The following is a 24,532-nucleotide window of genomic DNA, read 5'->3' on the forward strand; positions in this document are numbered from 1 at the left end:
CGTTACCCTTTCAAACTTTCAAGGTATTACGAGCGCAAAATATAGCTACTCCTACCAAATTGTCAACCTCACCTACCCCGTGGCGAATCCTGTTACTTTAACAGCCGAGGCTCCGGTGATCCCAAGTTCCTTATTGATCTAGAGGATGGGAGGGTGGTATGGCCTTTGAAGGTTTCATGTGGTCATACTAAAACCTTCCCGAGATGGTCGGGCTGGTGCCTTAATTGTTCTTGTTACCGGAACGTACCGGATCTGCATCCCCAAAGGACCATCAACATCGATAACACTCCCCAAGGCATTCGAGGTGTGTCCTTATCGCTACAACAACAACAAGTATCAACTTCTAAGCCAAAGAAACTGGCCATTGAAATCATGTTCGTGCAAAGACGATGAAGAAATATACGACTTTCTGAAACTGGACAGCCTAATTAACTTAAAGAAAGCAAATTAATGTAAGCTATATAGAAATTCGGGGCCCTACTATTTAATGTGGTGCAAAAGTCAAATGCGAAACGAAAGGCTATAAGCACTCCCTCTAAAATGAACTGAGTTAACCTCCTTTCCCTCCGGTCGGCTTCCGACGAAACTTCATGTTTCTTTTCATACATCAAAGGAGGATTGTCGATTCTAGATTTGTTTGTTAGATTAGGCATTCAATAATTTATTAATTAAATAATGCAACATTTTAGATTTGTATGAGAAATTCAGCGATTTAATAAGGAAAACTTCACTAAAGGCCGTTTGCTCAAGTAAACCTTAAGGTTTATCTGTTGGATAAAAATACTTCTTGTGAACAAAACTTGTGTTTACAGGGCAGATTAATTTTAAGTTTCACATCGAAAAATGTTCCTAAATATTTAATTACCAGTGTGTGTGAAATGGGAATAATATTTGAGTTTGGTAATTCTATACGACAGCATGAAAGGGGTGTCGATGCACCCGCGAATCCGGAAACGGAAGCTAAAATTTTGCGTCTGGATCCAAAACGCGTCTTTTGGATGTGTATTAAGAGTGTTATGCTTTCGTAATGAATTAAAAAAAGTGCAAGGTGCGATAACCTCCGAAGAGATTTTAGGCCGATTTTCTCTCCCAATTTGCGTCGTGCCCCCACAGACGCGAACTATAGTATTTGTCAGCAACGTCGCAGTATTTAACTTTCCTTGTTCAGACAATGGCATCTCGGGGACGGCTATAAGGTCAACATTTGCAATTATGTTTTATAATTCAGAGAGAAAGTGAACTTCATCCAAGCAGACACATTCCCGTTAAGGGATAGGCCTTGAAACCTTTGTCACGGTAGTGACAAAAAAGCTAACCGATGCTTTTGTCTTTCAGTTTTCAGTTGAACTTAGTTGTATACTTATGCCCAGCTTCAAGGCCAGTGGTCAACTCGCCCTGCGGAGCGCATTGTTCCATTACACCGTTTTATGACGACCCGCTTAACCTCAACCAGCTACCCAGATGAATGACAAGCTGAAGCTTGTCCGCCTGATTGGCCCTGTGCATCCGTTTCCGAGTCAACAGATGATTTGCTAGTCAGCCATGCCGTGTGGCGACCCTAATAAAGAGCCTTCAGTGTCGAATTTCTAGGCGTGTGGGCCAAAGATCGATCTTCCTACAGGTTCAGTGGATTAATACTCCAAAGCAGGACCTGAGTTGATAGCCTTGTCCGGCCTGCTTTTGTATGTTGTTAAATTTTTTCTCGAAAATATTAGATATTTAAGAACTTATTTCAGCTTGCTTTGAGCCATTAAGCAAAGAGCAGCCATCGATTTGCAACGTCAACTAACATACAATATTAGTTGGCATTGTAGTCAACAACAGTATATACCCACTTAGGTTGTATAATTCAGACCGGATATAATTTTTGGGGTGCCTTTTTGATATTAATTTCAGACCAGAAACGTAAATTAATGCTTTCAAAAGAACCTAATTTGCTGCAAAAATTATAAAATTGCATAAGGATAGGTAAGTTAATTATTTACATCATAAAATTGCATTTATACCACCAAAGTATTAACTATGTAATATTTTGAAAAAGGGTCCTCTTTTATGCCCTCATCCTCTTGTACTTCCAAATTACAACCTGCGGTCGATATGACAGCTGCCAAATCTTCCTCCACCTTCTTTTATTACATTCCGGTGTTTTTCTAAATTTTCGTAAATTATTGTCATTTGTTAAATTGACAATAAAATCTGACCCATCAAGCAAACCGTACTAGATTGACTCCAAAGCAATAATGATATAATTAAGAATTTGTACATTGTATGGAAGATTGAGTTCAATAAGGGCTTTAATGTAGAAAGCTGGACTAATTACTTCATTAACCGTATGTATGAAACTGGTATAACAAATATTTACTGAATTTTTAATAAAACAATTAAAGGTGTCTAAGTTCGGGTGTAACCGAACATTATATACTCAGCGTGAGCTTCAATTGTACATTTCATTTCAGATAAATTACTTTTCTACATAACACGTGGCACCACCCGTTTAAAAAAAATTTCTCCCCATTTCCTCTTACAGTAAAACTTGATAAGTGAAATATCATTGAATCAAAACTATTTTTTGCTAAGTTATAGCTTATTATTCTAGTATACGAACCTTTTAAACTTGTTTTATATCTAAGTTGCCGTGGTCTTTAACCGATCCCGTCCATTTTTACTAGAAATAGTTTCTGCTATAGGGAACATTTATGTACCCAATTTCATTACGATAAGTTAATTTTTCTTCGAGTTATGGCTCCCGAAACATAGAAAATTGCTTAGTCATAAAAGGGGCGGTGCCACGCCCATTTTTTAAATTTGAAGTTTTTCCTATTTATTGTTATAAATACACTTGGGAAATGAAATATAATTGATATAAAGCTCTTTTTTGCAAAGATATAGCTTATTTTATTCGTCCACGACCCTTTTAAAAATCGTTTATATAAAAGTGGGCGTCGTCCTTAACCGATTTCGTTAATTTTTCTTCAAAGCATTCTTTATAGTAAAGGCAACCTCTCTGCCGAATTTTGTTACGGTAGGTTTAACGATTTTTAATTTATGATTAATATTTGTAAAATTGATTTTATCACAAGTGGGCGGTGCCACGCCCATTTTAAAAGAATTTTCAAATTTTTATCAAGAGTCTCAATATCAGTCCACACGTCAAATTTCAACATTCTAGGTGTATTATTTACTAAATAATCAGGTTTTTTGTGTTTTCCAAAATGTTATATACATAAAAAGTGGGCGTGGTTATCATCAGATTTCGGACGGACGGACGGACATGGCTCAAACAAATTTTTTTTCGATACTGATGATTTTGATATATGGAAGTCTATATCTATCTCGATTCCTTTATACCTGTACAACCAACCGTTATCCAATCAAAGTTAATATACTCTGTGTGCAAAGCACTCTGAGTATAAAAAAATTGCCGCTGCACTTGAGAAAGTAACGCCTGCACGTCCTTGTTCAGGCATGCTTAACGAACGAAACGATATCATTTCGTTACGATAATCAACGTTAATAAACGAAACGAAGTCATTTCGTTTCGTTTATTAACGTTAAGAACGCCAAATTAACGTTAAAACTATATCCGTTAAAACTAATAAACGTTGATTATCGTAACGAAATGATATCGTTTCGTTCGTTAAGCATGCCTGTCCTTGTTGCTGTTTCACAAAAATTGAAGGTGCTCTCCAAAAGTATGTGTTCGTTTAAAATTTTGCAAATAAGTGGCAGATTTTTTCCATTCGTATTCGCAATAACGAAAAATATAACATTCGTGTCATACCTAAAGGCCGGGGCACAATGAAAATTTTCATAAATGTAGATGCGTTTAATACAAGCTTTTGCATTCCAGTAACATCGCCACAATTAATCAAGGTTTTGCGTTTATAAATATGAAGAAACTTCAGACTTGGCAATTGAAGTTTATTTCGCCTTGCCCATTCACATACAAAATTTTGCGAAGCACTGTTATAAACATTCTCCCTATACAACAAAAGGTAAAAGTCTAGAACAGGGGTCGACTGTTAATACGCGTCCAAAAATATCGAGAGGTGTCCAAAGACGCGCATCAATCTCGAAAACAATAATCCGAAGGCGTAAAATAAAAATGTTATCTCTGTCCGGAGATATTTGCAGTTGAAGTTGGCGATTTTCATGTGGTTGTTGTAATGTTGTCGTACCCACAAAAAAAAAATTGTGAACATAAGTGTTTTGTGCGGATATAGTTTTGGTCTCCAAACCGGTGTTGGACCCACCCAGGGTAATTTTTTATAAGCGCGGCCGAAGGCCGCCAACGCAGAAAGGTGTTCTGCCCAAAAATACTATGGATAGCACCCCGGTTTCTGAGGTACCCGCGGGTCTTTTTTCGGATTTTCGTTAATATCTTTTGAACGAGTTAACATTTTTATTTTCCGCCTTCGGATCATTAATACTGATATCAAGACGCGTCGTTTGACATCCTTCCTGATAATTAAGGACGCATATTAGCACTCGACCCTTCTAGACTTTTACCCAACAAAAATACTTGCCAGCACACTTAGCGCCAGTGTCGCTCAATCTACCGTTCTGCATAAAAATACGTGCAATCTACTCATAATGCATAAGATTCAGTTAAACGCATCTATATGAAAAACTGCGAAATCGTCAAAGCGAAGCAGCGCGACCATTTCGTTTATGTGAATCCGCCATAAAGACCAAAAACATTTCATTCAAGTTATTACTAATCCAAGTTTTACACAAAATGTTCCACGAGCAATGTTGTATATTGTGCTTGGAAAAATGCAACACGACTGAGAACAGCATCGCCATTGATTCAAGTGACCAGCAATCATTGCAAGCACTTGAAACAATTAAACAACATTTTAAAGAAGAGGTAAGATTTTTACAGCAACAAGCCATTTTTAACATTACTTTTTTGTTTTGTAGCTCATCATGTTATTGCATATATCGAACAAATTTGTGTGCAGTCAATGTTGGCATTTGGTGCAGTCGTTCCATGAATTTTATATGAAAATAAAAAACGCACATTTAACAGCAATTAACAAACTAAAGTCTTTGCAAGAACTAGAGATTCCTCTTAGTGAGATAAAAGTCGAGTTGCATGCAATAGATAAATTGGAGTCGCCGCCGTCCATAGAGCCAGAAGTTACGCTATCAAAAACTATAGACACAAATAACTTAAGACAAAAGTCTGATGATGAGCAGTGTGATATATTGGAAAGCGATAATAATTCCAGAGACATAGAGGTGAGCTGCTCAATAAAAAAAAAGTTTACAGCTCGCAAAAAGAGGCAAGCCAAAAATCCGGCTGATGTCAAAATAAAAGGAAATCATAAAAATAAATCCTGTCATAAAACAATCGATTATAATGCATTTATTGCACAACACTTCAAATTAGAGTGCATTCTTTGTAAAGAACCTTTAGCAAATTTTAAAGAATTGAAAATACATTTCAAAGACCAGCACCAAGTTAATGGATATGCCAAATGCTGTGGTAAGAAACTATTTAAACGGGCCTTACTCGTAGATCATATACACACACACAACAATCCAGAATATTTTAAATGTCAGCATTGCGCAAAAGTATTATCCGATCGAAGTGGTCTGGAATCGCATTTACAGAATTTCCATGATTCCAAAGAACGTACGATATATAATTGCGATATATGTTCGAAGGGTTTTTACCGACAAAAAGTACTCGCACGACATATTCTTATTCATGCACCAGAAGAGGAAAAAAATGTTAAGTGTACGGAATGTGATAAAAGGTGAGTCATAAGTAAATCTTGTATATACTACAATTTTAGTAATTCTAAATCTCTTAACTGTATAGGTTCTGTAATCAATATAGTATGAAACAACATCTAGCGCTGGTTCATTTAAATTTATACGCCAAAATCTGTGATATTTGTGGTAAGGCTTTGAAAGGAAATGAGGCATTTCAAAGACATTTAGATGAACATGCCGGCGTGCCAAGATCTCCTATAAAATGTAAATTGTGCAATGCAGAGCTCAAAACAAAGTACGGCTTAGCTAGACATATGAAAGCGATGCACACTGCGGAGGGTCAAACGCCCCAAGTCTGTACAATTTGTTCAAAAACATCGCCATCTGTAAGAGCACATAACAGTCATATGAAAAATGTGCATACCGAGAAAAGGCATAATTGCAAACTTTGCAATAAATCCTTCAAACGTCCCAGACACTTAACAGTAATAAATTTTTATATTTTTGTTTTTATTGTTATGTTATGTATTATGTATTAATTATCTTATTTTTACTTTTCAGGAACATATGACAACACATACTGGAGAAGTTTTGTACACCTGCACATTTTGTCCTCAAACCTTTAATTCAAATGCGAATATGTATGCTCATCGTAAACGAAAACATCCAAAAGAATGGGAAGAAAATTGTACGAAAAAACGTACTGTCACTGGATTGGTCCCGCATATTGAAAGCAACCAGTAGGCTGTTGTAGTTTTATAGCTTTAATTCACTTTGCTTAGAATAGGATGTTACAGATTAAACAGGGTACGTATTCATAAAAGTGCTGAAATAAAAATGGAGTGTAATTTGATGTTGTTATTGTTGAAACGCAAAAAACGCTTAACGTTTCGGTACTAAGACCTTCAAGGCTAGAAGCCTATTTGCCACAGGAACAACTTTTTTACTAACTGAATCCTTGGATTGACTCACTCGGTTTATCTCTTTTCTAAAAATAATTAAAGCATGCATCAACTCTTGCTTAGCCAATCAGCTATCTCTATCTCTGTTTCACGATAATTGACTATAATTGGGAACACCAAGAGAAATCAAGTCCTCCTTTACTTCTCCGTCTCAACTCATTGGAGGTGTCCCTCTTCCTCCGTTTCCTAAGCCGTTCATTCGTTTCCGTTGGCACAGACAATCTCACAGAAATTTTACTGTCGAATACTCTAAGGGCCATCCCAACTTATCGTGACCCCGTCCATGATTACGAGCCGTACATTAGAAAAGTTATGATGAGAGACTTATATCATGAGGGGACTTGACTAAGACTTGCCTACTCTGTCCAAAAGAGCAGCTGTTAGCAGCATAAATTCTAAGTCTTGTTTGAATGCATAGCTTAACTCCAAAGTATGTCCAGTAGCTGCTACATTTACCTATGTCGTTTATGAATTTTATATGAGTTTGTTCCATGAGAAATGTAATCTTGGTGAGGGAAACTTGTTTTTATGAAATTGACAACAGTGTGGATAAAAATTTGTAAAAACCTCTACTCTACCAAATAATAGTAAATTAAAGCTTTAAATATATTTTTAGTATCTTTTAAATGTTAAAATAGTACCGAAATATTTTATTTTGAAAAAGCTTTCAAAATTTTGTTATTCTTAACATCGCAAAGAATCTACGGAAGATCGCTTTTAATTAATTAAGTCGATTTGTATGCACATTACGTAAGCCATCTGTTTATATAAAAATGTAACAAATTCTGGGAAATTCCACTTATTCCAAACCTTCTGCTAACGTTCGAATCGCTAAACTGTTGAATAAATCACTTCAATATTCAGTATTGCAATATGGGACTTGTTTAGTCTAGTCAACATTCGCCACAATAAGACGTATTGAGCTCTATCCCATCCGTGACAAAAAAAGTTAAAAAGTTTTTATTGTAAACAAAATAAGTGTTTTTGATATTTCATGTTTATTTTATAAAGTAAAAAATTCTTTTTCAATCAATTCGATTTTGGCTTCTGTGAGTTTGAAAAATGATAAATGAAATGAAATGACTTTGTTTCGTTTATTAACGTTGATTGTCGTAACGAAATGATATCGGTTCGTTGGTTAAGCATGCCTGTTTTACACTAACCCAGTTCAAGCTGTTTAGTAGCTCTTGTATGGGAGTATCAAAACGCTTCTTTAAAATAAATCGCATCACCGTATTTTGTTTTTTCTGCAACGTATTTATCCATGAATCAGCTATTGTAAGTACAATCGTTGGGCAATATATAAAATGAGGTTCAACGATAGACTTATAAACCATTGTTTTATAGTATCGGCTTACGTGCTTGCACGTCCGTATCATAAAATCTATCTTCTTTGAAACTTACCCCTCTACATATTTAAGATGCTCATCAAACTTTAATCTTTCGTTATTATAACTCCAAAGTATTTTATTTGGTTTATTCTTTCTAATGGGATATTTGCTATTTTTAGGGTTACATTGTCAACTCCTGAGTACATTTTACTCATAACCATCCATTTTGTTTTCTCATTATTAATTTTGAGCTTGTTTTGATATATCCATTTATATACAAAGTCTATATCCGCTTGTATTTTTGATATGGCTTCAGTTATGGATGGACAGCTTATCGTCAACAATGCATCGTCTGCAAATAGTCTTATTTTACAGTGACTCAAACAAGTTTTAATATCATTTATGTAAATTATGAACAGAATCGCGGCTAGTACTGATCCCTGTGGTAAACCTATTTCAACTTCTATTTCAGGAGATATAACGTTCCTAATTAAAGTTCTCTGTTTTCTTCCTGTAAGGTAGCTTCTGAACCAGGCATGCTTAACCAACGAACCGATATCATTTCGTTACGATAGTTAACGTTAATAAACGAAACAAAGTCATTTCGTTTCGTTTATTAACGTTAAGAACGTCAAATTAACGAAATGATTTCGTTTCGTTTTCTGCCATATCAAAACGAAATCAAATCGTTTATGTTGATTATTAATTTCAAACTATGCTGGCAAAGCTGATTGATGGCGGAGTCATTAAAGGTGAAAGCATTAGCCAAGCTGATTGCAACTTTTCTCATGAATTTTGACAGTACGAACATTTCTCAGAGTATTTTTGACATTACCACCAACGAATTGCACAAACAAATTACATAGTGTTTGTGTGTGTATGTGCGCTCGTTGTTACCACCTTACGGCTTCACCATGGCTATAGCATTGCCAGCACAATTCAAACATAAAGTATCACGTTTTTGTTAACGTTTTTAACCCTAACGAAAGCTTTTCGTTTCGGTTAAAAACGAGATACAATTTATCTTGATAATTTCTTTATCGATAATATTTCGAAGTGTTTCAACGGAAACGGTGGAAATTTTTTGATAAACGATTAGCTTAACGTTAAGGTGCAGCCCTGTTCTGAACCACTTTAAAGCTGTATTTCGGACGCCGATGTTATATAATTTCCTGAACATCATATCTCTATCAATAGTTTCAAAAGCTCTTTTAAGGTCCAGAAAAACTGAGACTGTTTCTAGTTTGCATTCCTTCTTTCCACTCTGCTACCGCCATGTTCAGTGCGGTTTCACAGGAGTGTTTTGATCTAAACCCTGATTGCTCGTTATAATAATTACATATTTGTTTACATATTCTAGCAGCTGTTATTTTACAATTTTCTCTATTATTTTTTCATCGCTAGGTAACGTGTTTATTGGCCGTATTTCTTTTGGTTTTACTGTTCCTTTGACCTTTTCAACTGGTATAATTGTCGACGTTTTCCAGCATGCTGGAAAAACATCACTATTAAAGCTTTCATTAACCATGCTAGTATAATAGTATCCTAAGTACACCATACTATCTTTGACGACACCTGTTAATAATTTTCTTCCACCATATTTATTTTGTAATGGTGCCGCTGTACGCAAGAACTGATCCACACTTACATTTTTAAGTTCAAATAAATTTCTATTTATGTCTACCTCAGCTTCAACTGGCATAATGGTTTCAATACTACTACGTATTATTCTTATACTTTCAACAAAAAACTGATTTAATTGTCTTGCAATTTCATAATCTTCCTCAACATAAGTGTTGTTTATAAAAACTCGTTTTATTTGAGAATTCTCGTTGTTCATATTTACAGCATCTTTTAGACATTTCCACATCAGCCTTTGGTTGTTACTGTTGATTGTGATTTTATTCTCCATGTATTTCTTCTTTTTAAGCTTGATTACTCTTTTGTAGTGTCGTTTTATATCATTGTAATTCTCTCATGAGTTTGATATCTTTCTTGTAAAGTTAATATTTTTGCTTGTTCAGTTCTGTAAGTTCACGATCGTTCCACTTATTCATTAGTTTGATTTGAACTTGCTTTTCAAATATTATCGAATCCATTACGTCTTCCAAAATGTTATTTATGACTATGACTTTCTCATCGATGTCCCAGTTTGTAAGTTCGGCCAGATTCTAATTCGAAGCATCCCATACACTTTTCCCACTGTGCGGAAGATGTGATCTTTCCATGTCAAGGTTTTGTTAACTACACCTAGATTTTTTGCCGTGTCAACGTATTCTATAATAGTGTTAGCTAAAATTAAATTTTCCATTCCTATTTTATCTAGTGATCTATGAATGACTATACATTTCGACTTCTTAGGGTTAAGACATAAGCCGTTCATAGAAGCCCACGTACCAATTTGACACAAATCGTAATTTAAGTTATTAATACACGAACTGGTACGATCACTAGGACAGCAAATATACAATTGTACGTCGTCAGCATAAATGTGAATATTACAATACTTGAGAACACCAGGCAAATCGTTTATATACAAAACAAATAACAGGGGACCAAGGATTGAGCCTTGTGGGACGCCTCTTAAAACACCTTTCTGCTACCAACACTTACTGCCTGAGTTCGGTCGGCCAAATACGATCTGATTAGGGCTGTTGCACAGTTGGAGAAATTAAATAGGTTCTCCAGCTTCTTGCAGAGAACGGTGTGGTCGACCGAGTCAAACGCTTTTGAATGGTCGAGAAGAGTTAGGAAAGCAGTAAAGTTTTTGTCAACTTGGTCTTGAATATCCTCTATCACCGATAGGAGCGCCGTTTTAAAGCTACGATTCGACCTGAATCCAGACTGGGAATCTGTGAGAAGGTTATTATCCTGCACATAAGTATTTATCTGGCAGTGCAAAATTCGTTCGACGACCTTGGAAAGGAAAGGCAGAATAGCTATAGGTCTATACTCCTTGTTTTGCTTGGGGATTGGGATTACCTTAGCAACTTTCCAACATTTGGGAAATACACAGGACGTCAGCACAGAGTTAACCAAGTAGGTTAAGTGAGGAAGGATTTTAGGAAGAATTATTTTTAAAAATTTCGGACATATACCATCGAACCCCATAGCATTAGACTTTACTGAAAGAATGGCTTGAACGACACCACAATCATCGACACTAGCAAACTCAAGAGGACCAAAATCAACATTAGCGCGAATACAATAATTGTCAGCACATATATTGTCAGTTGAGATTGGCAGATTTAGAAAATTTATATTTATCTTGTTAATGTCTACATCAGGGAGAACAGAAATGTGGTGTGATGGTAGCGTGCACCGCCTACCACACCGTATGCCCTGGGTTCAAACCGCGGGCAAAGCAACATCAAAATTTTAGAAATAAGGTTTTTCAATAAGAAGAAAATTTTTCTAAGCGGGGTCGCCCCTCGGCAGTGTTTGGCAAGCTCTCCGGGTGTATTTCTGCCATGAAAAGCTCTCAGTGAAAACTCATCTGCCTTGCAGATGACGTTCGGAGTCGGCATAAAACATGTAGGTCCCGTCCGGCCGATTTGTAGGGAAAATCAATAGGAGCACGACGCAAATTGGAAGAGAAGCTCGGCCTTAGATCTCTTCGGAGGTTATCGCGCCTTTCATTTATTTTTTTTAATATCTTTAATCGACTTCCAGGTTTCCTTCGAACTCAAAGCAGCACTAAACTTGTTATTATAAAATTTCTGCTTAGCTGACCTAATGGCTTTGTTTGCAGCGATCCTAGCTGCTTTGAAGCAGGTGTGAGCCTCCAGGGTTTTGTATCTTTTCCATCGTGAGTAAGCAAGGTTACGCTGGTGAATTAAGTGTTTTAGATTGGCACTAAACCAAGGGGTATTATTGTGTGTAGCAGCTTTGAGTTTCACTGGCACATGGTTGTCGAAAAGCCTAATAATATGGTTCTGTAGGAATGATACCTGATCATCGACCGATGTCAGCGTACGAATCAAGCTTCATCTCGGGAACAATTTTTTATGACCACATGAGGCCTTCTAGGCGATACCACCATCCCACCCCTAGATCCATGAAGAGTTCGGGGTCGCCAGAGCCTCGGCTGTTAATGAAACAGGATTCACCACGGATAGGTGAGGTTGACAATTGGGTTGCAGAAGCTATATATTGCACCGGCAATCCCTTGAAAGGGTTGCGCTACACAACCCCTTGAATTTATTTGGTATTTTAGTCGCCTCTTACGACAGGCATACCTCGCTTCCCAAGGCAGTCGGTTCTATGTACCGGAACGACTCGGGATTTTTCCCGACCAAGGACTGAAATTTCAGTGTAACCCCATTTAATTTGTTGCGTCCCTCCCACAAATTGTCATCCTCCCAGCAGCTCCTCGCAGCGGAACTGCTCCATATTCTCTTGCTCCGGGAAGGTATCGAATCCAATTCGGGTCTGTCTCCTGACCCCTGTCATGAGAAATGGTTTTGCTGCATCTGCCGGAAAAGAATCTTTTTAGGACGGTCTTACTCTGTTCAGTGTGTCTCGTGTAAGGGATGGTTGCATCGGACAGGTTGTTCTGGGCTTGATCCCAAAACCCGACGTCCACGTAACTTTTATAAATCTTTTGTGGCTTCGTGCTGTTCACGACCAAGGGTGTCCCGTAGTCTACGCCTAAGAGCCCCCCCCCACTACCTGCCAGCAGCCCCGCTGCTCAACAAGCCACAACAAGTACCCGCTACTGCTAGCGCCCCACGGCGACAACAACTCAAACAGCTGCTACCACTCATAACTACTATCTTCGTAGTAGAGTCGGTAGCAATGCTGAGCATCAGCCCCTACCCACGTCTTCTACCCCCCCCCCCCCCCCCCCCCCTCTTTTCCGGCAGCAATCGTGTAGGTCAGGGAAACAGACTCTTAGTCCCTGCCTCCGTTTGCACCGTTTGCCAGCACAGAATATATATGTTTGCGACATCCGCCCAATGCAGCTCCTGCCTTGGGTGGTGCCAATTTCCTAGATGTTCTGGTCTCCGCGACGGCAACCCCCCGACGGGTTTGTTGTTGTTGTTGTTGTAGCGATAAGGTTGCTCCCCGAAGGCTTTGGGGAGTGTTATCGATGTGATGGTCCTTTTCCGGATGCAGATCCGGTACGGTCCGGTACCACAGCACCATTAAGGTGCTAGCCCGACCATCTCGGGAACGATTTATGTGGCCACATTAAACCTTCAGGCCATCCTCTCCCTCCCCACCCCCAAGGTCCATGAGGAGCTTGGGGTCGCCAGAGCCTCGTCTGTTAGTGAAACAGGATTCGCCGCGGATAGGTGAGGTTGACAATTGGATTTGGAGAAGTTATATATTGCGCTGGCAACCTGAAGGGTTGCGCTACACACCCCTTGAATCTGGTATTTTACGACAGGCATACCTACCGCGGGTATATTCTGACCCCCTTACCCGCTAGGGTGGCCCGACGGGTTTCATCGCGCCATGTTGCCAGGTCGCAAACCCAATTCATCCGGGTAACCCAATGCTTGCCCAAGGACGCCCAGTCCCAGGGCCACAACAGCAATTGCGTCCTAGCCTTCCTCAACCCAGGCGTAGTCACCCGTCACTTACCCCCAGAGTGGCGACATCTCCCCCTATGCACTTCAGAATTCTGCAGTTAAACTGTAATGGACTAACTGGGAAGATTACGGAGATAGTCGATTTCATGAAGCGGCATAACATCCGCATTGCTGCGATTCAAGAGACTAAACTCACAGCGTGATCTGCATTGCAGACCTGCTCTGGGTATAATGTCTACAGAAAAGATCGCGAGAGCGGAAATGGAGGCGGCCTCGCGTTTATCATACACCACTCTGTGCAATATTATATATTTGATCCTGGCATCGACCGCAGGGAACGCGGTCAAGGCCTATCTGTCCGGTCAGGCGATGCAAACCTAGATCATCAACATCTACATCCCTCCTGCCACCTGTTGCCCCAGTGGATACCGCCCTAATATCAGCGCCTTTCTCACTGGCAACAATCGCATTATCTTAGGCGATTTCAATGCCCATCACGATCTATGGTATTCAAATTTGCCGGTGGACAGTAGGGGTGAGATGTTGCGGATCAAATAGAAGAAACGACGTTCTGCACAATAAACGGAGACGCTCCCACACGTATGGTAGGAAGCTGTCACAGTTCGCCAGATATCTCAATCATGAGCGCAGAACTCGTAAACTGCGTCAACTGGCAGCCGATGGTAACATTGGCATCCGACCACCTGCCTATACTTATTTCGCTCGAGCGTACCGCCGACTTCATCGTCACAGAAAAACGCACTTTCATAAACTTCAAAAAAGGAAAGTGGGACGAATATAAATCTTTTACAGACAACCTCTTTGCTGCCCCCCAATCCGACTGATGCCCGCAAAGGGGAGCGTGCCTTCCGCAAGGTCATTGAATCCGCCTCGGCACGTTTCATTCCCGCCGGGAGAATTCCCGAAATTCGGCCCCACTTTCCGGCGGAGGCCGAAAACTTAGCGAGAGAACGTGACCTTATAAGACAGCTTGATCCAAGCTATCCCCAAATAAGGGATATAAACCAACGCATCAGATTGCTTGTGGATGAAGACAAGCGGGCGAAATGGGAGGAGCACCTAAGAGGTTGTAGCAACAACAACAGGCATACCTACAGCGGGTATATTCTAAGCCCCCAACCCGCTGGGGGCCCCGATGTGTCCGTCAAGCCTAAAGGTTACTCACTGGAAGTAAATACAGGCCTGCCAAAACACTACCCTCAGAACCACTACGGGCTGTCTTCTTATGTCAACAGAACACCACCTACACAGGCGAGAGTACTCCCCATTAGGGATAGAACTGAAATGCTGAACAAACAGTTTCTGTTGAATAGCCAGAAACCTGGGCATCCTAACAGCCACCTTATTGATGAGGCTACACCTCCCAGGGGCTCAAGGGGTAATCTCCGAAAGCATTATGAGGAAATACGGCCCTCAGTGATATCCACAAACAGGCGTTGGACCTCCATGCCAGGAATTGCCCTTAAAGAAAAATACCCCTAGCGGAAGAGAAACGCACTCTCCTTAGAGAAACGCGCGTCACTCTAGCTCAACCTCGATCTGGGTACTGTAACAGGTTAAGCTCTTACCTATCCAGAATCAACCCCGACATACAAAATGTATGTCCTGCTTGCAATGTGTCCCCACATGACACCAACCATCTCTTCAATTGTAATGTGGAACCAACGCCTCTAACACCCCTGTTGAAACAGCAAGTTTCATTCGACGCCCGCTAGAGGATATTGATGACAATTTGTGATCGATCGCACCTATTGGATGGGGCGAAGCACTGCTACAACAACAGCAACAGTACCGAAGAATTGGTGAGAAGCTGCACTAAGGACAGATTTCCGGACCATAAGGTAGTATGGCCCGAATTACGTTTTGCGATCAGTGACTGAAAACCGTTTTCACTCAAACGATAACTATGCAACTGTCCAACTATTTCCAAAAATTATAATGAGTCATGAATCTAAAGAGTACTATTTGTCGCTAGATCACATATGTCATTAATCCGATCCACCAATTCTGAGCTATTGTGATTTAAAACAATAGTTTCGATCACGGATCGTAAGACCCCCCACTCCGTTGGAAGGACCAGGTGGAAAGTAAATCGAGTTTGCTTGGTGTCGCTTCGTTGCTGCGCTACCAGGCGCCGTTTAGAGCACGATCAAAACTGTTTATATATATAAGCTCCTATTACGTATATTAGGGAAGCATCTGTCTTTGTCAGTCTATGTTTGACCAATGTTTCTTGTAAGAGTTCGAAACTACAAAAGATGAGTCCGAATGGCAAGATTTAGTTACTCCAATTAGAATTTAATATCAATTTATTAGGATTTATTATTAAAATTTACATTAGTACAGTAAGATAATATATCTTTTATAGTACAATAAACAGTGTCATAGATACATATATATTTAACTAGATTGAAATAAAATTTTGGGATAAAAAAGGGTACACAGTATTACTGAAGTTAACCTAAGTTAATGGCGCTATATAAAGCGCAGTAGTAACGATATAATTCTGCTTCTGAATTTCGATTTCCCTTTTGTCCACTTAAACGAAATTCTACATGTATTGCGCAGATTAATGGATTTTGCGACTGTATCTCTAACCGATATTATGTCCTAGACATCTGCATCGCATAGGAGTTGGTGATGCCTAAAATACTGTTTTCGGTAAATTAACAACTACCAAAGTGCGGTGAAATAAGCAAACCGCTTTCTAACCTGGAAAGGGGTGAGTACAGAAAAACTAAAATTTCATACTCTGCAGCTTTATAACGAGAATATTTGCTGATTATTTTTGTCACCTCGACTTAAAATATTTTAGGCCGCGTTCACGGAATTTTTGGGGTTAGTTACACATTTACCTACCTCCAACGTCCAAAACCCAACAATGTCCAATAATCAAGGAATGGCTCCACATCTCATTAAAACAACAACAATAAATCCAATATTTTAATAAAGCTGAAAATAATGGAACACCCTAATAAACCACGTTCATTACAAACTTATATATGCGGAGTCAATTGACCAAATAATTAAACACGCTCATGCGGAGTCATTTGGCCAATGACTACATACATAACATAATCAAGTTGCATGAAGTTCAAATGATTACCTTCATAATAACAAATTAATTTGAGGTAAATAAAGTTACAGGCGCCAACAGGTGATTGGTATTTTAAAGAGGAATCACATTCTAATAATTAATATAATTGGATCACGTCACTCATTCAACGTCTATAAAAACCACTGTAAAGCATAAAGAAGTCAGTTCTTTTCTTTCAGTGAAGTTAGTGAATTTAATTGAAGTTCTAAGCCGTATTCAGTATATTAAAATTCGATCAGAGGATTCAACAACAGGATTGCAGAATTAAGAGGTGACTTTGTTAATTCGGTAGACCTTCTGTTTCATTTCTTCGGTATGTAAATTTTATAAAGAATTATAATAAAATTTAAATCACAAAAATATAAATTTGATAGCGGGAGTGAGTATTACTCACATCCTGTTTCTATATGCATAAAACTAGCTAATTCTACATACTACAACGGTTATTTATTCAATAGACGGTTCATTTGGATAAGATAAGGTATTTTACAAATCAATTTGATATATATTGTAACGAATGTTAGCAGCACTGAGCGATGCTATCGTCCCTAAGCGATGCTAACCAGTGACGTGAATGCACATCAATAATTCATCATTATGTATCTACATAAACGAATAAATAATTGCGTCTACACATATGTACGTATACGAACATCTGAGCGGCAATGCACAAATACATGCATATATCTTATCTGAGTTGTCACAAGAGAGAGCAATAATTTGTGCACGTAGTTGTGGCTGGCGATTTTGTAGCCGAAACAACTAGTAACTTCTGGAAATCGAAGAGCCTAGAAGTATGCAGCGTAAACTATAAAAGCAGTGCAGGCGAGTAAGAAGTAATTCAGTTTGATTTGAATTGTCAAGCAGTTACGAGTAAGACGATATCTAGCGAGCAATAGCACTATTATTTTGAAAGTCAGTTTCCTTTAAGATATCAGTTTCGTTATTAAGCTATTCGTTGCACAGTTTGAGTGTTATTGTGAAGTACTTAATAAAGGCCATTTTTCCATCATTCAATATTGGAGTTATTTATTCAACAGTTTAGTGATTCGAACTTAGCAGAGGATTGCAAATAAGAGGATTTGCAAGTAAATTCGTTACATTTGGTGTCAGAAGTGGGATTGTTGAATAAATTCCAAAGGACAACAAGGACATGGCAAAGTTCGGTGAATTGAAGATCCAGCAACTGAAGAAGGAGTTGGAGAGCCGTGGATTGAATACAAGCGGCGTTAAACTCGAACTTCAGGCACGGCTACGAGAAGCAATGGAAGCAGAAGGAATTGATGTGGAAGAGCATGTCTTTCATCTTGATGGCGAGGAGACAACAAAAATTGAAGAGAAGAACGAAACATCGCAGACGGTTACCAGTACAGACTTGAACATGATTTTAGCTGCAATATCTGCTCAAACATCGACAGTGTCATCTCAACTGGCAGAACAGAAGACATATATGGCATCACAACTAGAATCGCAGGAGACACGCATAACATCCAAGATGGAAACTCAACTGGAAGAGCAAAAGACATATATGACATCGCAGTTCGCTGAGCAGTTGAAAGCACAGGAGGCCCGCATATCCTCGCAGCTGGAGGCACAGGAGATAAGGGTAACATCAAAGCTGGAAGCACAGGATACAAAAATTGTGCAGCTCGAGGACAAAATTGATGCCGAGATAGAAGCTTTGAGAGGTCGTATACAGGAGTTGCAAATGAATCGCCCAGCAGTTTCAGCGAGTAATCCAAAGGTAAAAACACCATCCTTTGACGGTTCTGTTCCTTTCCAGGTCTTTAAGCTACAGTTTGAGAAGACCGCAGCAGTGAACCAATGGAATGCTGAAGATAAAGTTGCAGCTCTGTTCGTGGCACTGAAAGGGCCTGCCGCGGAAATCTTACAGACCATCCCAGAGTACGAGCGGAACCACTACGAAACATTGATGAGCGCTTTAGAGAGACGTTACGGAAGCGAGCATAGGAAACAGATATTCCAAATTGAGTTGCAAAACCGCTACCAAAAAGCAAATGAGACATTGCAGGAGTTTGCTTCAGATATTGAAAGATTGGCTCATCTTGCAAATGCAGACGCACCCGTGGAATACACTGAAAGGGTAAAAATCCAGAGTTTCATAAATGGCATACGAGATGTGGAAACGAAGCGGGCTACATACGCAAACCCAAAGCCAACATTCGCAGAAACGGTGTCACAAGCTCTGATTCAGGAAACAGCGTCGCTTCTGTGTAAGCCAGTTTTCAAAGCACGCCGTGTGGAAGTAGAAAGGCCAGAGTGGGTAGACCCAATTTTGGAAGCACTGAAGGGATCTCAACAGAAGAATGCCGGAGTTATTAAATGTTTCAAGTGCGGCAACCCAGGTCACATTGCACGTCATTGCGATCTTGGTGCTAATAGTTCCAACAATGTGGGTGGCCGTAAACGCAAAGCTGGCGGAAATGAGCAAGAGCGTGTCGAATGTAAAGAACGAAAACTTGCCCCGGCTATTGAATGTCCTGTGATATCTGTGTCGCAAATTGGAAGGAAATCAAGCAGTCTTACCGTCAGAGGGAATGTGGATGGTAAAGAGCGTGTACTGACTGTAGATACGGGGGCATCTCATTCCTTGATTCGATCTGAATTAGTCAACAGGAGAGTTAAACCGTTACCTGGAGCAAGGTTGCGTACGGTCACAGGCGAGTATAACCAAGTCCAGGGAGAAGTGATATGTGAAGTACTGATTGGGAAGGTCATGGTTTTACACAAATTCGTTGTGGCGAAGATCGTTGATGAAGTCATATTGGGAGTGGACTTCTTGGTTGACCATGACATCAAGATCGATATGCAGAAAAGGGTGATGCTTTATAAGAACCAGGATGTGCCAATTAACTTCAGTTTGGAAAAAGGTTTCAGCAGTAATCGAGTACTGGTGGAGAAAAGTCGACAAAGGCCACGAAAGTCAAAGGTAAAGGTTGATGAAACGAATGGGCCAAACAAAGCGAAATCAAAAGTACCTGCGACAAAAACACCGGCATTGACAAACCCTAATGGACGCACTAAAACGACTGCAAGAATTTTGCAGGAAGCATGCAAGGGTGGTTTCAAGCCATCGCGCACTTCTGTTGGGAAACGGCGGAACGATACTGTCAAGCCAATCCGTCAAGCGCAAGCTCTGCGAAGTAGTTCATTGATCAAACAACAGAGTGTGAGGAAACGACTAAGGATAATGAGTAGTAAGATCAAACGCAGGTACAATGAGAACAATAATTCGGAAGGGTTCTTGGAGGGAGATTTGGTACTGTTAAACAACCCTCTCCGGCGGAAAGGTGTTCCAGCCAAAATTCGGTGCATTTGGGAAGGCCCGTACAAGGTTGTGAAGAAGATCAGTAATTCCATCTACCGCATACAAACCATTGGGAAACCACGAAATAGAAAGGTGGTTCATTTGGAGATGCTAGCGGCGTTTAGATCGAGAGATTTGTCTGATCGGGACGATCAGACTTAGGTGGAGGGCAGTGTAACGAATGTTAGCAGCACTGAGCGATGCTATCGTCCCTAAGCGATGCTAACCAGTGACGTGAATGCACATCAATAATTCATCATTATGTATCTACATAAACGAATAAATAATTGCGTCTACACATATGTACGTATACGAACATCTGAGCGGCAATGCACAAATACATGCATATATCTTATCTGAGTTGTCACAAGAGAGAGCAATAATTTGTGCACGTAGTTGTGGCTGGCGATTTTGTAGCCGAAACAACTAGTAACTTCTGGAAATCGAAGAGCCTAGAAGTATGCAGCGTAAACTATAAAAGCAGTGCAGGCGAGTAAGAAGTAATTCAGTTTGATTTGAATTGTCAAGCAGTTACGAGTAAGACGATATCTAGCGAGCAATAGCACTATTATTTTGAAAGTCAGTTTCCTTTAAGATATCAGTTTCGTTATTAAGCTATTCGTTGCACAGTTTGAGTGTTATTGTGAAGTACTTAATAAAGGCCATTTTTCCATCATTCAATATTGGAGTTATTTATTCAACAGTTTAGTGATTCGAACTTAGCAGAGGATTGCAAATAAGAGGATTTGCAAGTAAATTCGTTACAATATATATATTAGATATATACATACGCCTATATTCGTAAAAAATAATCAGAGCCACTTTACATTAGTTTCTTTGTTGTTCAAAAGATAAAGCCTCTTTCGCAGATATTGCCGAACTTTTCTTTAACTCGCATAATTCCGCCCACTCTTTTGAATGTTTCTTTTTACGATGTGAATACATATTTGCATTTGATTTAAATGTTTGTGGACAGAAACTACAGGTATACAACATCTCTCCAGTATGTGTAGCCATATGCTCCTACGATTGCATTTTTTTTTTTAAAAGAATGTGTGTATATTATATAATATATAAATGTTTAGATAAGAATATCATACTTTAAAATCGGTGAGCCGTTTAAAAGATTTGTTGCACAATTTGCATATATGTTTTCTTTGTAGAGAATGCATATATTTGATATGGTTCTTATGAGCTTGTAATGAAGGCGAGACTCTGGAACAATGCGGACAAACTTGTGGTGTTTGATACTCTTGAGTGTGCATCGTTTTTATATGACGCGCTAAACCATATTTTGTGGTAAGTGCGGCATCGCATAAATCACATTTGATTAGTTTGCGTGGCACACCTGAATGTTCGGCCTGATGTCGTTCGAATGCCGGGCGTCCCTTTACTAATATGCCACATATATCACAAATTTTCGCATAAGCATTTAAATGTGTATGCCTCATATGTTTGCCTAGCTCTACGTGGCTTGGAAATCTGATGATAAATGGAATCAAAAAAGGACACCTTTTGTCAATTGCTATGTTATTTTTGTATGTTGTGACTATATTATATACCTTCTAGTGCATTTTGAGCACGGCACAGTTTTCTCATCATCTGTAACATGAGTATTATAATGCTGTTTAAGACAAGAAGCGCGGAAGAATCCTTTAGAGCATATTGAACACTGGTGGACAGGCTCCCTACTGCCATGCTTATATTGTAAATGCAACTCAAGACTTCGACGTTCAGACATTGTTTTTCCACAATCTTTACATTTAAAGTAGTCTGGGTCTTCGTGGAAATGTATGTGATCAATTAATACACTGCGTTCACACAATTTTTTTCCACAACATAGCACAAAACCTTTAGTTTTATGTTGAATACGAAAATGAGTTCTCAATCCTTTAAAGTTTGCTAGGGGAATATGGCAGATGCTGCAGGAAAATTTAAAATTTTTCTTTGCAATGTATGCATCTGATTCAGCTGTTTTTTTGTTAGTACGTTTAAGTTTTCTCACTACTCTGAGATCTTCGTCTTCACTTTCCATTTCTTCTGATTCTGTTGCAGCTGCTGCAAGTACAGAAGTGTCCACACAACCATCTTCTAAAGATGGATCGTTTATGAGTGTCGTTGGTAACACATCATCGCAGCTGTCGTTGGCATTAGTGGAATCTGGTTTTAACAGCTCTTCAATTTTAACCTGACATTCATTTAGTGGTGATGATAGTAGTAAATCAGTGTCGCAAGATGCAGCGGTGTGATCTTGTGGTTCGTTTCGTATAGGTCTTCCTCTTCGGCGGCGTGGAGGTGTTGGTATTTCCTTAATAAACTCGTCTTTTATCTCCACTGATTCTTTTCCAGTTCTTATATTTTTTAATGTTATCGCAGCCTCTTTGTGAACTTGCTGTACATGCAGATAGAATTCATGGAATGATTGTACTAATTGCCAACATTTTCGACAGACGGCTTTAGCTTCAATTTGAGACATCATTAACAGCTGCGAGAGATTTCGGTTTGTTGAAAGCATATCCTTACTACGTCAGCCACTCACCTCTTGTTTAAAATGCAGTTCAATGACTTCCCTGCTGTTTAGACCGTGCCCATCCTTGCCATCAAATTCAATTTGATCACTTGAACTTTCCAAACATAATAAACAACACAGTCCATTAAACATTTTCGTGATTGTTCCTAGCGATATAATTCAACTTCATAATTTTTTATTATATTAACTTGTTGTCTTCAAGACCAACTTTATTATTTTTGTAAAATGTATATTTTACAAGTTATATTAAATAATTATACATAGAAAACGAGTAAATTAGAAAACACAAAGTTCATAGACCGTATAACCGACTATTTCAAAACCCATGATTTCCTCGTTTTCTATGTATAATTATTTAATATAATATAACTTGTAAAATATACATTTTACAAAAATAATAAAGTTAGTATTGAAGACAACAAATATAATAATTAATTATTTACAGACCAATAAAACCAAAACATAACGTTAATAATTTTTTGTTTACTACTAAACAGCGTCGCCACTTCAAGTTTTCGACACACAGCCAAAGATGACACACAGCTGTGGCACAGGGTGAATACTGTTGAAAAGCACACGAATTTCTTAACATGAAGTTTGAACAATACAAAGCCATATTCTAATGTGGGATTCAGGCCGTTTATCTTCACATACCGGTCAAAAGACCAGTTTTGAAGCCGAAATTAAAAAAGATAATAATTTACAACAGCGGTCGACTGCTTATAAGCGTCCAAAAATATCGGGAGAGATGTTGGCCTTAGTATTTTTAATTCGAAGGCGAAAAAAGGTAATAATTAACAACAGGGGCCGACGGCAATGCCGACGCTTCCCAAGGCAGTCGGTTCTATGTACCGGAACGACTCGGGATTTTTCCCGACCAAGGACTGTCATTTCAGTGTGACCCCATTTAATTTGTTGCGTCCCTCCCACAAATTGTCATCCTCCCAGCAGCTCCTTGCAGCAGGACTGCTTCATATTCTCTTACTCCGGGAAGGTATCGAATCCAATCCGGGTCCGTCTCCTGACCCCGGTCCTGAGAAATGGTTTTGCTCTGCCGGAAAAGAATCTTTTTAGGATGGTAATATTCTGTTCAGTGTGTCTCGTGTATGGGATGGTTGCATCGGACAGGTTGTTCTGGGCTTGATCCCAAAACCCGACGTCCACGTAACTTTTATAAATATTTTGTGGCTCCTTGCTGTTCACGCGCAAGGGCGTCCCGTAGTCTACGCCTAAGCGCCCCCCCACTACCTGCCAGCAGCCCGCTGCTCAGCAAGCCACAACAAGTACCCGCTGCTGCTCGCGCCCCACGGCGCCAACAACTCAAACAGCTGCTACCACTCATAACTACTACCTTCGTAGTAGAGTCAGTAGCAATGCTGAGCATCAGCCCCTGCCCCCGCCTTCTCCACCCCTCTTTTCCGCCAGCAATCGTGTAGGTCAGGGAAACAGACTCTTAGTCCCTACCTCCGTTTGCACCGTTTGCCAGCACAGAATATATATGTTTGCGACATCCGCCCCTGCAGCTCCCACCTTGGGTGGTGCCACTTTCCTAGATGTTCTGGTCTCCGCGACGGCAACCCCCCGACGGGTTTCATCGCGCCATGTTGCTAGGTCGCAAACCCAAATCATCCGGGTACCCCAATGCTTGCCCAAGGACGCCCAGTCCCAGGGCCACAACAGCAATTGCGTCCTGGCCTTCCACAACCCAGGCGTAGTCACCCGTCACTTACCCCCAGAGTGGCGGCGTCTCCCCTTATGCACTTCAGAATTCTGCAGTTAATCTGTATTGGACTAACTGGGAAGATTACGGAGATAGTCGATTTCATGAAGCGGCACAACATACGCATTGCTGCGATTCAAGAGACTAAACTCACAGCAAGATCTGCATTGCAGCCCTGCTCTGGGTATAATGTCCACAGGAAAGACAGCGAGAGCGGAAATGGAGGCGGCCTCGCGTTTATCATACACCACTCTGTGCAATATTATATATTTCATCCTGGCA

At 39.7% G+C, this 24,532-nt stretch overlaps 3 protein-coding genes across 6 annotated transcripts in view; 1 reads left to right on the top strand and 2 right to left on the bottom strand.

Moving 5' to 3' along the window:
* HLH54F overlaps positions 1-24,532 on the bottom strand; it is a 174,329-nt gene that overhangs the window by 139,518 nt on the left and 10,279 nt on the right. The window lies entirely within an intron of this gene.
* Positions 4,692-6,572, top strand: LOC137245717 (transcription factor grauzone-like). Its single transcript, XM_067776812.1, has 4 exons — positions 4,692-4,870; positions 4,924-5,765; positions 5,831-6,209; positions 6,286-6,572. Exons 1-4 carry the CDS (start codon positions 4,739-4,741, stop codon positions 6,466-6,468), a joined length of 1,536 nt encoding a protein of 511 aa, XP_067632913.1. The 5' UTR covers positions 4,692-4,738; the 3' UTR covers positions 6,469-6,572.
* On the bottom strand, positions 15,968-23,072 carry LOC137245715 (transcription factor grauzone-like). 4 transcript variants are annotated; one of them, XR_010951390.1, is made up of 6 exons: positions 22,978-23,072; positions 22,540-22,676; positions 21,563-22,485; positions 21,101-21,482; positions 20,767-21,023; positions 15,968-17,177 (listed from the first exon to the last, which is right to left on the bottom strand). XR_010951390.1 is itself a non-coding variant. In XM_067776808.1 (5 exons), exons 2-5 carry the CDS (start codon positions 22,660-22,662, stop codon positions 20,829-20,831), a joined length of 1,623 nt encoding a protein of 540 aa, XP_067632909.1. In that variant the 5' UTR covers positions 22,663-22,676; positions 22,978-23,072; the 3' UTR covers positions 20,174-20,828. The 4 variants fall into 4 exon arrangements, 3 of the variants coding, with proteins under 3 accessions (XP_067632909.1, XP_067632911.1, XP_067632910.1); XM_067776808.1 differs by lacking the exon at positions 15,968-17,177 and having other exon boundaries at positions 20,174-21,023; XM_067776810.1 differs by lacking the exon at positions 15,968-17,177 and having other exon boundaries at positions 20,174-21,023; positions 22,540-22,693; positions 22,978-23,047.

This window comes from Eurosta solidaginis, chromosome 3 (assembly GCF_040869045.1).
Source record: "Eurosta solidaginis isolate ZX-2024a chromosome 3, ASM4086904v1, whole genome shotgun sequence".
Taxonomy (NCBI): Eukaryota; Metazoa; Arthropoda; class Insecta; order Diptera; family Tephritidae; genus Eurosta; species Eurosta solidaginis.

Coding starts and splice junctions, on each gene's coding strand:
- LOC137245717 (XM_067776812.1), top strand. CDS start 4,739: ATGTTCCACGAGCAATGTTGTATATTGTGCTTGGAAAAATGCAACACG. Junction 4,871..4,923: donor AACAACATTTTAAAGAAGAG/GTAAGATTTTTA, acceptor TTTGTTTTGTAG/CTCATCATGTTATTGCATAT. Junction 6,210..6,285: donor AACGTCCCAGACACTTAACA/GTAATAAATTTT, acceptor TTTACTTTTCAG/GAACATATGACAACACATAC.
- LOC137245715 (XM_067776808.1), bottom strand. CDS start 22,662: ATGTTTAATGGACTGTGTTGTTTATTATGTTTGGAAAGTTCAAGTGAT. Junction 22,486..22,539: donor AACTGCATTTTAAACAAGAG/GTGAGTGGCTGA, acceptor AATCTCTCGCAG/CTGTTAATGATGTCTCAAAT. Junction 21,024..21,100: donor AACGGCTCACCGATTTTAAA/GTATGATATTCT, acceptor ATGCAATCGTAG/GAGCATATGGCTACACATAC.